General features: G+C 49.8%; 1 protein-coding gene across 1 annotated transcript; it reads left to right on the top strand.

Moving 5' to 3' along the window:
- Nucleotides 1-3,821: 3,821 nt before the first annotated feature.
- On the top strand, nucleotides 3,822-9,951 carry LOC103194446 (trophinin associated protein). Its single transcript, XM_007937846.1, has 14 exons — nucleotides 3,822-3,965; nucleotides 4,072-4,264; nucleotides 4,780-4,937; nucleotides 5,022-5,159; nucleotides 5,334-5,416; nucleotides 5,889-5,941; nucleotides 6,388-6,497; nucleotides 7,668-7,799; nucleotides 7,907-7,990; nucleotides 8,146-8,211; nucleotides 8,459-8,590; nucleotides 8,719-9,298; nucleotides 9,567-9,760; nucleotides 9,904-9,951. Exons 1-14 carry the CDS (start codon nucleotides 3,822-3,824, stop codon nucleotides 9,949-9,951), a joined length of 2,115 nt encoding a protein of 704 aa, XP_007936037.1.
- Nucleotides 9,952-11,310: the final 1,359 nt, after the last annotated feature.

Raw genomic sequence — 11,310 nt, 5'->3', positions numbered from 1 at the left:
GAGTGGCTGGTGGGTTTGAACCACCAGCCTTCTGGTTAGCAGTCAAATGCCTTAGGCACTACGCCACCAGAGCTCCCTCCTTGCCTTTAGTTGGGGGGAGGGGATTATTAAAAATGAAATCTACTGCCAACCCAGAAAACCTCTCCACAATATAGAAGAGAAAGAGGTTTTATTATTGAATAAGCATTAAACCAGAATGTGATGCATCACAGGCTATCCACTAAAGAGACTGCAGACAGAAATTAATTTTATCCTTTCTATATCTCAGTGAATACAACTCACTACATTCATGTTTAAGATAAAATTGTTAATTTTCTAATAATTTTATGGTAAGATACCTAAAGTTATGCTAATCTCCTTCCAGGAAACTGGGAGATAGGAGTATGAGCTTTTTTGATGATTACATTTCAAAAGAGAGAGTTCCCAAGTCCTTGAGGAAACATCCTTGATTTACATACTTTTCAGAAAGATTCTGCCATTACAAGTTATCTAAAGTGAATTCTGAAAGAATTGGGGAGGAAGGGAGCCATTTTCTTTATTTTCAACAGGGAGAATGAAAACTTCATATTTTCAATTTGTATTTTTCTTTATACTTTTAAGATACTATCCCTAGTGACTAGAATGTGTTTCCTTGTTTTAAAGAGGAAGTTCAACTATTAGGGGATCTTGTATGTTTTTTTCTGTCTCCCAGGTCAATCAATCAATTATTCATTCATACATTGTTTCAGTCAACAAATACTGAGTATCTTTACAAGCCAGGCACAATGCAAGGCACTGAAAATATGACTGTAAACCAAAAACAGAGGGTCACCACCATCAACACCTTCTTGAGAGGTCGAGTAAGACTAAGTTTAATAAACATATTATGCTTACATTAATAAGCATATTATGTTTCCATTGATAAACATAAAATTACCAACTAAGACACATACTCTGAAGGAAACTGTTCTTTGATAGCATATAACCAAAACATCTTTTCTAGATTGGGGTGGGCTATGGGTTCAAGGAAGGCCTCTCTGAAGAAGTAATAATGCATTAAAAAAAAAGCATTCCAAACAGAGGAACTAGAAGGAGCACACTAAACCTGAGAAACTGAAAAAGGTCATTGAGTTAGAAGACAGGGGACAAGGTGGAGAGTGGACCAAGATGGGGGCATTGAGAGAGAAGAAGCCAAGGAAGGCAACAATGTAACCATGACCAGATTTGCATTTTGGGAAGATTATTCCAGCAAAGTGGAGAAAGGAATAGTGTGGGAGAAAAAGACAAAGAATGTAGGAAGCCTCTAGCTAAGAGATGCTAGTAACTTGTATTTGAGTGGTGGTAATGAAAATGATAGGAGAACCCTGATTGCGCAGTACGATAGTTGGAGCTGTGTGTTAACTTGGCTGGACCACAATTCTGTGTGGTTAAGCAGTTGTGGTGTAAATTATTCCCATGATGGAATCAGATGTATGTTTTGAGCAGCCAATCTGTTGAAAGGGAGTTTCCCTAGGGGTGTGGCCTGCTTCCAGTATATTTATGGACATCCTGGGAAAAGAGACATTCTTCTGTGGATTGGGATCCTGTTGCGCTACCTACAACTTTCCATGAATGAACAATCCACCATTCGGCCTGGAGATCTTGGATTTGTCATTTGTTGGAGTCAACAGCCAGTATACTGCCTACCAACCTTGAGCTCGTCAGCCCCTGCAGCTATGTGAGTTGGGAAAAGCCTCCAGCTTGACATTTGATCCAAGAATTTGGGACTGCCAGCTTCTGTAAGTGTGTGAGCCATTTTCCTAAGATAAATTTATCTTTCTCTATATGGATATATAGGGGCTCTGGTAGCATAGTGCCTAAGGCACTTGACTGCTAACCAGAAGGCTGGCGGTTCAAACCCACCAGCCACTCCTCGGAAGGAAGGTTGGGCAATCCTACTTCCATAGTGATACTGCCTCGGAAACCCAAGGAGGGGTCGCTATGAGTCGGGGCCGACTCGACGGCATATAACAACAACAACAACAACATATGGATATATAAGCTTTACTGGTTTTGCTTCTCTACAGAACCCAGCCTAACACACGCAGTAGTTAAAGTGCTCAACTGCGAACCAGAAGGTTGCAGTTTAAACCCACCAGCGGCCCCACCGCAGAAAGATGTAGCATTCTGCTCCTGGTCAAAGTTTGCAGCCTTGGAAACCCTATGGGGCAGTCCCACCCTGTCCTACAGGGTCATGAGTCAGAATCAATTTGAAGGCAACTAACAACAGTAACAATGAAGAAGAGATGAACTCAAAAAATATTTAAGAGGCACAATTTACAGTAAGGCTGGATGAAAGACTGGATATGGAAAGGGTAGAGGGAGGTTCAAGAGTAATTTCTAGGTTTATGATCAGGGTACCTAGTATCCTAGGAACCACCCTAAAACCAAAAAACAAACCCATTGCCATCATGTCGACCCCAACGCATAATGACCCAATTAGACAAAGAACTGCTCAATAGGGCTCCCAAAGCTATAAATTTTTATGCAAGCAGACTGCCTCATCTTTCTCCCAAGGAGCAGTTGGTGGGTTGGAACTACCCACCTTGTAGTTAGCAAGGGACTGCTTTAAACCACTCTGTTAGCAGAGGGACTACCCTGGTGAGGGTAAAATCTACCAGAGTCCCTTAAACTTGGAACTGTCACCCAAATCCCGTTCTCCACTAATGGTTTACCCCTTCCATTCTAACCAGAATATTCTAAATTTCCGCAGCCTCACACTCCTGCCTGCCAATTATCCTCAGCTGAGCCCCCTCACCCTCGTTCTCCAGACCTGCAAGAAAGCCTGAAGGTGGAGAAGTCTTCAGCTGTGAGTAGCCATTCGCTTCTGATGTTAACTGAGTCCCAACGTCACTTTTTGAGTCTTGTTTCTTGTTTCTTACCTGCGAGATGGAGACCACACCTTACCAGACTAAGCATCAAGTGACAAGAAAAAAAGTTTTTCTTTATTTTTGTTGTCAGGCTCAGTTCAATTTCCTCCAGCCCTCTCCGTCTCATCCTGGGCACAGCGTACAGAAGATGTTTCCTATAAAGGTCTGGAATGGCGTCCCCAAATCTTGGCGCCACAGTGAGGTCAGACCTGGCTCAGACACTTGAACCAGCATCTAATACCGTTAGCCGCGATCCGGACAACAAGCCCTTCCCACAATCCTCTGTCTCGCCAATGGTGTTTTCCTAACCAGACCCGAGACCTCGCGAGAGCGCCCGTTGTCTTACAGACTCCGAGCGCCACGCCTTCATGGCCTCAGACCAGCCTAGTCGTTCCTTTCTCCACGTCTTCCACTCTGCGCTCAGCTCTTAGATTAGCTGATTGAGCAGGGTCAGTTTTTTCCTAGTTAGAAAGCGGTCTGACTCTTTGGGCCCCGCCTCCGAAGCCTGTGGATTGGACGCCTGAATCAGGTGCCGTGCGCCTACACGGGAGCGCGGGCCAGCCAATCGGGAGCTTGGAGTATTTTACAAACTGGGGACGTAGGTACCCGAGACTGCGAGAGTCAGGAAACAAGCGAAGGAACTGGGACAACCCAGAGGGGCTTCGGGGACGGTGTGGCACGGTGATCTAGGAGGGAACGAGGGCTGCGGGGGCTTACAGGGAGGAGAGGTAGTTTGGGGTTCTGGGGCAAATGAGTGGATTCGGCGTGCCTGGAGGTGGCACCCAGAAGAAGGACCTTGCAGGCGCAGGGAGTTTCTGGACGCATGGATTTGGGCGGAGGTTTGGAGTCTCAGGGATAGCAGGGCAGGTGCCCAGATACGGCTGACCTTTAATCCACGGTCCTACCTTCTTCCGTATCTTAGTTGTAGCCATCATGACCACTCTCCAAGCCACGAAGGATCCTCTCCTCTGGGATGTATCTCCCACTCCTAGCAAGATTCCTTTGCGCTCGCAGAGACGCCCACCTCTCCCCACGAGCAAGCCCTGCGCCCTGGACCAGAAGAACCAAGATCCGAAGGTGAGAGGGGCCTGATGGGTGAAGGTAGTAGCTACAATGAGGCACCTTAACACCAGCAACGCATCCCAACGCGATTTCTTTATTTTTGCCTTTCCACACCTAACAGAGATTGGTGCAGAAGCCGCCGTTCCGTGTTAAGCATCCCCTTGTTGACCCAGCAGGAACCAAGCCTAAAGCCACACACCAAACAGAGAAATCAGAGAGATTGGTGGGAAGCACTCAGCTTCGAAGCCCCTTGAAGGAGCTCAGGCTTAGTCCTGGAGGACAAAATGTACAGCCTGAGCCCCCTTTCCTGACAGGTACCTGTTGGAGGCCTGGGGCCACAGCCTCCTTAACTGGATGAGAGAATGGGAAGGGCACAGTGGAGTTTTGAGGCTTTGTACAACTTCTGGTCTGCTTGTTATGGTCCCTGCTCCTGGAGAGCTCATTGTTCTTAGAAGCCCTAACTTTCCTTCAGAAAACTGTCTTCTTTTCAGGAACCTTTCCATCTCACCCAGTAACAATCCGTTGCTCTGTGTTCTCCTAATGCTTTGCAGTACTTCTTTTATAACATATCCATAGTTTGGCTTGAGTCTGCTATCTCTGTACAGTTTGATGAGAGCTTCTTAAGGGTGGACTTTGTCTTACTCACTTCTGACACAGTGTCTAGACCCATGTCTTATGTAGAATAATCTTCTGTGAACATTTGATGAACTGAGTAGAATTGAATGAGAGTCTCTGTTAGTTACTCTTGCACTTTAAGATAACTATATTAGCATCCCTGACCCCTTTCCACTTCCTGTTCCTTTTCACCTTTCCTTCTCTTTCCTTGCAGGGGCTCCAGGGGCCATAGAGTTTGTGGCTGACCCTGCAGCCCTGGCCACCATCCTGTCAGGTGAGGGGGTGAAGAGTTGTCATCTAGGGCGCCAGCTCAGTCTGGCTCAGAGAGTGCTGGTTCGTGGAAGTAAAAGAAGTACTCTCCAGAGGGGCCAGGTAATAGATATGGGGAGATGGAGCTGGTGTGGGTTGAAAAAAAAGATCACGAGCCTATGTTAAAAGTCTCTATTGGTGTCCCAGGGTGCCCGAGCCTCTGCATACTTGGCCCCTAGAACTCCCAACCACCAACTAGATCCTGCCAGGGCTTCCTGCTTCTCAAGGCTAGAGGGGCCAGGACCCCGTGGCCAGACCTTGTGCCCCCAGAGGCTGGAGACTTTGGTGAGTACCCATGAGGGGTTGACAGTGCTTTGGGAGCTCCTTAAGAGCCCTGAGAGAGAAGGTACCTTATGAGAAGCCAGAGGGGTTCTGTGGGGTACATGGAGCTGGTGGTGAGACCTGAAGGTTTGGGTCCCACCTGTGACCCTCCTCTCATTTCTTGTTCCTCTGGGTCAGATTCCACCTTCAGGATCATCCTTTTATTCTTCCACTCGCCCCAGTTTCCTAGAGTTAAGAAGAGTGACAGGTGGCAGCAAACGGTAAGAGGAAGGTGTGGAAGAAGGTCATTTGGAAAGGAATGACCCAGTGTCTGATGCAGCAGTCCCAGAGCTGGGACTTTCCTAAAGCTTTAGGGCTCTATCAGCCCAGGAGAGGAAGGGGGAATCCTGTGACTACCTGTGGTGAGCCCTGAGTATAGGGTTCAGAGCTTCATAGCCAAGCCTCATTATAGCATCTGTCACTTCAAGTTATGGGGTGGGGATGAGAGGTGCTGGAATATAGAGCATAAATGGGTTTTGGGTTTGATTCCTGACTTTTATCCCTTACTAGTTGTGCAAGCTCGCCCTAACCTTTCCAAGCTTCAGTTTCTTTATCTGTCAATTGAGGATAATGTACCTTCAATAGAGGTTGTTGTGAGGTTTAAATTAGGTCATATTGGTAAAGCACTTAGTATATCGCCCAGCTAATACTTGGCACTCAGTGACTACTGGCTGCTGTTGTTATTGTCATCAGGACATCATCAAGGCAGGCCTCAGGATTGCCCCTGGAGACCCCAGCCCAGCCTGGTGAGTGTGTCTGGCCATGGGTTGAGAACGTGGGCTGCCTGCATTGGGGAGCTCAGCTGGCTGGGGATGTGATGGTGGCTAGATCTGAAAGAGTGAAGAAGGAAAGGGGCCAGGGGTTGGAACTCACTTGCACTGTGTCAAAGGAGGTAGTCCCCATTTCCACCCTCTCCTTGTCATTCCCTGCAAGAGTTATCGTCCACTCACTGTCTACCAGTCTCCAGCCCCTAAGAGCCATCAGCACACCCCCGCCTACTCACTGTTCCGATTCCTAAGTGTTTACTGAGATATGCTGGACTGTGAAGATAGAGACTGCTGGGATGAGTCCCTGCCCCTCATGGTGCCGTAGGGCTGTCAAACTGGCATACCCTCTCCAAAGGTTGCAAAGCCCTGTGCTAGACTTTGATGGGCATTCCAGGAACTACAGCAAACTTCCTGTCTCCTCCTAGCTTCCTCTCTCCCTGAAGGAGAACATGAAGTTGTCCCTCACTCAGATGAAGGCAGAGGAGGCCCCCTCGGTCTGGCCCAGAGGGTACCATTGAGAGAATCACGCACCAGGGTGAGATGAGACCTTCTCAGGATAGGGGGTGAGGGTGGGAGGTGCTTGGGGAGAATTCCCTCCCAGCAGCAGCCAACCCTGAGGATTGTGCATAGGGCCAGGCGAACGTGGACCTCAGGATGTTATTTTATGTAGTTTTGTGCTAAATAGGTCCAAGCTCTCCAGAATGGAAGTGACTTCTCTTTACCTGGTGTCTGGGGCCTGGAATGAGAGGTCATAGACTGATACATAGTTACATTATCATCAGATCAGTGCTGATAGTGAGAACTGATACTTGTCAGTCAATAGCATTCATCTGTTTGCTCCACAGATACTTCTTGAACATATATAGTGTGTCAGGCACTGTTCTAGGCTCTGCACATAAAGTAGTAAACAAGTTCCCTTTCTAGAAGGGGGAGCAAGCGATAAACACATATGTAAAATCTATAGTATGTCAAAGGTCCCTGAGTGGTGCAAATGGTTTGTGCTTGATGACTAAACTTCTACTAACCTTGAACCCCCCCCAACAGCACCAAGAAGAAAGGCCTGGCAATCTGCTTTCATAAAGATCTCAGCCAAGAGAATCCTCTGGGGCAGTTCTACTCTGTAACATGTAGGGTTGCCATGAGTAGGGACTGACTCAATGTCAACGAGTTAGGGTGGTTTTTTTTTTGGTATAGTATGTTAGATGATGACAAGTTCAATGTGAGAAGATAGGGTACTGAAGGGGAATTGGGACTAGCGAGCTGGTACTGCAATTTTAAATAGGTTGTTCGGAGGAATCTCACTGAGGAAATTTCAGACCAGAAGGATTTGAGGGAAAGAGCCATGCAGATATCTGGAGGAAGAGACTTCCAGGCCAGGAGAACTGCAAAGGCCCCAAGGAGGGAAGGTTTCTAGTATATTTGAGGATCAGCAACAAAGAAGGGCCAGAAAGGCTGATGAGAGTAAGGAAGAAAAGGGAAGGAGATGAGGTTAGAGCAGTAACAGAATCAGATTAGCTAGGGGCTTATAAACCAGTGTTTGGTTTTTACTTGGAATGAGATGGAAAGCCATGGGGTGAGGATCAGAGATGGAGTGACTTGATTTCACTTATGTCTTAGAAGAATCACAATGGCTACTGTGGTGAGAACAAGACCTGGGGGAGGGCAAAGGGGGATGGGATTACTCTTCCCAACTTTTTCTTCACAGGACAGCCATGACTCCCACCTGACTCTCTCCACTGTCCAGCCCATGCCTGGCCGCGTGGTGCCACCTACTGTCACCCACCCTTCACCATTTGGAGGGGCTCAGCGTGTACCTTCTCCCCACCCCTCAGTTCCGGTTTGTGCTTATGATTCTTAGGGGCAGGGCTAGAGCAGAACAGTCTGGCTGAGGCTCCCCACTGGATCTAGGCTTTATCCCTGCTCAGCCGCTTCATCTCTCCCTAGACCTCATATTCCGTGTTGCGGCGCCTTGCTATTCGCCCCAAAATCCAGTTTACACCCATCCCATCAGCCCCCAGAGCTCAGCAGGTAAGAGAAGACAGGAGGTAGCTGGCACAGATCGAGGCTGGGGCAGAGGGAGCAGGGGAATAGATGAGCACAGGGAGGATTACAGACAGGGGCCAGAGGACATAGGGCCCCATCTGTAGTGCTGGGCCTTGCTGACATCTTACTTCTGGTCCCAGGGCCAATGGGTGAGTGGTCTCTCCCCTCAGTCCTGCCCCGAACCTGAAGAGCCTTTCCTGCCCTGGGTAAGTATTAGAAGCCCTCCTGTGCTGAGATCCCTCTCTCTGCCCTTTTGGGTTGGAGGCCAGCAGGTGGGCTCCCTGGCAAAACTACCTAACTCCAAATCTCCCTGCTTCTTTGCTGCTTCTCCTAATCTAAATCTAGGTCTTCTCATTTAGGGACTTGGATCCCTTCCTCATAAGGGTAGTACTCTGATCATCTGCCTGCCCCGGCCTGGCTTCCCCACATCTCCCTTTTCCTCCCATCTGGCAGGAGCAGATTGCAGTACAGTTATTTGACCAGGAGAGTTCTACAGGGTTCCAGGAGGAGCCTGCGAAACCTCCTGTGGCTCCTTATGGACTTCCCCCAAACAGAATGCCCAACCTTCAGGAGCTGAAAATGCAGGTGGGTCTGTGGGGGCCACAGCTTTGATGCCTGAGGAGGAAACAGGAAGAGATGGGGTATGGGGTGATGGTAGTGTGAGTACGGTACTCGAATCCACACCATACCAGGGTACTCTCTTCTATCTGCAGCGCATCAGTATCCTGCAGCAGCTGTTGAGACAGGAGGTAGAGGGGCTGGCAGGGGGCAAGTATGCCCCCCTTAATGGAGACTCCTCTCTGGATATGGATGAACTTCATCCCCTGCTGGCTGAAATTTCTACAACTCTGAATGCCCTGGAGCATAATTCTGGGACTTCGCACCTTCCTGGACTGTTGCAGCACTCTGAGCTTCCAGCACCCTGCCTTCCAGAGGAGTGTGGAGAACCACAGCCCTGCCCTCCAGCAGAGCCAGGGCTCCCAGACTCCTGCCCTAGGAGGAAGTCTGAGATACCAGAGCCCTCCCCTCAACAACAGCCTGGAGTAACAGAGCCTGGACCCCTTCAACACAGCCCCCAGGAGAAGAATGGACTCCCAGAGCCCCACCCTAGGGTAGAGCCTGGGGCATCAGAGGCCTGCCCCGTCGAACCTAGAAGTCCAGAGTCCATCCAACAGCCCCACAACAATCAGTGTGCTCCAGTGCCTGCCAGCCTGATCTCTTCCCAACACTCATTTTGTGCCAGCCCTCCTAGCCACTCACTCCAGTCTCTGAGGCCCCCACCAGGGCAGTCAGGTAAGGGGTTGGTTGGGAAGGGATGAGAACAAAGGAGGTGGTGTGGTCATCTCTCACTGGGAGCTGGGCCCATTTCCACACACCAAGTGATCTGTGCTTACTTCCCTCCATCATCTATCTGCCTGGCTCTCCCTCAGAAGGGAGAAGCTGCGCTTCTAGCTCTGTGCTCCTAATTGGTTTGGCCCTTGGGGGAGGTAAAAAGGACAGTATATGTTGAAGCACAGGACTCCAGAGTCCTCTTCTGAACTCTTTGACCCTCGGCCCTCAGGCCCCAGTAGTCTGGCCCCTCGAACCCTGGCCCTGAGGCAGCGCCTCAAAGCATGTCTGACTGCCATCCACTGCTTCCATGAGGCCCGCCTGGATGATGAATGTGCCTTCTACACCAGTCGAGCCCCTCCCTCAGCTCCCACTCGGGTCTGTACCAACCCTGTGGCTGCGTTACTGGAATGGCAGGAAGCCCTGGTGAGTCTCTGACTGCATACCAACCCTTGTTGAGGGGAGTGGAGCAGAGGACTGGCCTTGGCTCCTTTTCAGAGAAAGTCAATGGGAAAGAGTTGACTACAGTTCAAAGATGGTTAGGTTGTGACAGTGTCTTCTCTCTCCAGTGTTTTATTCCAGTTGGTTCTGCTGCCTCTCAGGGCTCTCCATCATGACGCACACTTCCATCTGCCCTGCCTTGCTCCTTTCTTTTAGCCCTTATTTATTGTCACTTCCTCCTCTCACCCCTGTGGGGCTGAGAGCCAATATTCTTTTGTCCTTCAATAAAGTTTATAAAGTGTCCAAGTGTCTCTTTTCTTCTAGTCAGACCTAGGCCACCAGACCTAGGTCAGCTTCTAGTGTTGATCTCCAATTGCCCACACGGTGGCAGTGCCCTCCAGCTTAGAGACCAGCCCTGGGCTCTCAGGATCACCCAGGCTTCTCTCTCACCTAGGAGCTGTCTGGAAGAGATGAAGTTACTCCACTCTTGGCTAGCCAACCCCCTCAGCCAGCTCTATAAATGTGTTGGGGTGGGGGGTGATTGTGGGTCTTTGGGGACCTGCTCTTTTTTCTTCTTGAGGTCAACCCCCATCCCAGGAGTCATCAACCCTTACCCCCTGGCAGCTTCTCTTAGAACTGTCCCCCAGCACTAGGCAGAATGGCAGAGGTACCAGACCCAGATGTTCTGGACCTCTCCTTGCGTCACTTACTGAGTTGTGTCTCCCTGGGCCTACAGCGTGAGTCCCCAGAGTTTTCCTGAAAGCTGATGATACCCTGCTTCCCATAGCAGAGTAGAAGCCCTAGATGCTCCCTTCTCCCCCAAAGGCAGACTTTGCCAGGAATAACTAACCCTTTGCCTCTAGCAGAGAGTGACAAGCAGGATGGGAATCCCTGAGAGGGGTGAGGGAAAGGTTCAGTAACTTTTGCCCCATTCAGAGTTCCAAGTCCAAAGCAGTCACACACATTCCCCAACTGCACTTTATTGGAAGAGGCAACAGAAGCTGTAGCCCCAGAGCATAGCCCAGACGGGAGTGGAATGGGAACTTCCGAGAATGAGTTTTAAATGCCAGGAAAGATCACTGGTTCCTCCAGTTCACAAGACGGCTGCCAAGGCTGGAGGCTGGAGCCTGAATATGGAGGTGAGGGGCTGAGGGGATTGTGAGATGAAGTTGTTGTGACGCAGGAGGAACGCCTACCCCTCTTTCCTCTCGCAACCGCAGGGATGCACTCATTCTCTTTGTTTTCTTGCTCCCAAACCGCCAGGGCCGCCCTTCTGCTTTCTGGGCATCTGTCCCCAGATTAGTGAAACTACCCCCCAGTTTAGGGCGCAAGAGAGGGGCCGTGACCTCTGCTCCTCTTCGGGTCTGGCTTTCACATCAGCCCTCAAGTGGGTGGTGGTCCCTGCCCAGGAGCTCTGCTCTTCCACGGCCCTGCCTCCTCTGCTCCCCAATCATTGATTCCCAAGAGTCTGGCCCAAATTCGGCCGCCTCGGGAGTGGGAGGGTTCGCCCGCCACCTGCCGGGCTCTCGAAGGAT

Source organism: Orycteropus afer, unplaced genomic scaffold (genome assembly GCF_000298275.1).
Source record: "Orycteropus afer afer isolate SDZICR_OR568_19922 unplaced genomic scaffold, OryAfe1.0 scaffold00045, whole genome shotgun sequence".
NCBI lineage: Eukaryota > Metazoa > Chordata > Mammalia > Tubulidentata > Orycteropodidae > Orycteropus > Orycteropus afer.
This window is presented reverse-complemented; position numbering and strand designations above follow the sequence as displayed.

Bases quoted from the DNA above. Each gene is read 5' to 3' on its own strand.
- LOC103194446 (XM_007937846.1), top strand. From the start codon at position 3,822: ATGACCACTCTCCAAGCCACGAAGGATCCTCTCCTCTGGGATGTATCT. The intron at 7,800-7,906 runs GTTTGTGCTTAT...ATCTCTCCCTAG, and splicing joins CTCCCCACCCCTCAGTTCCG to ACCTCATATTCCGTGTTGCG. The intron at 8,212-8,458 runs GTAAGTATTAGA...CCCATCTGGCAG, and splicing joins AAGAGCCTTTCCTGCCCTGG to GAGCAGATTGCAGTACAGTT.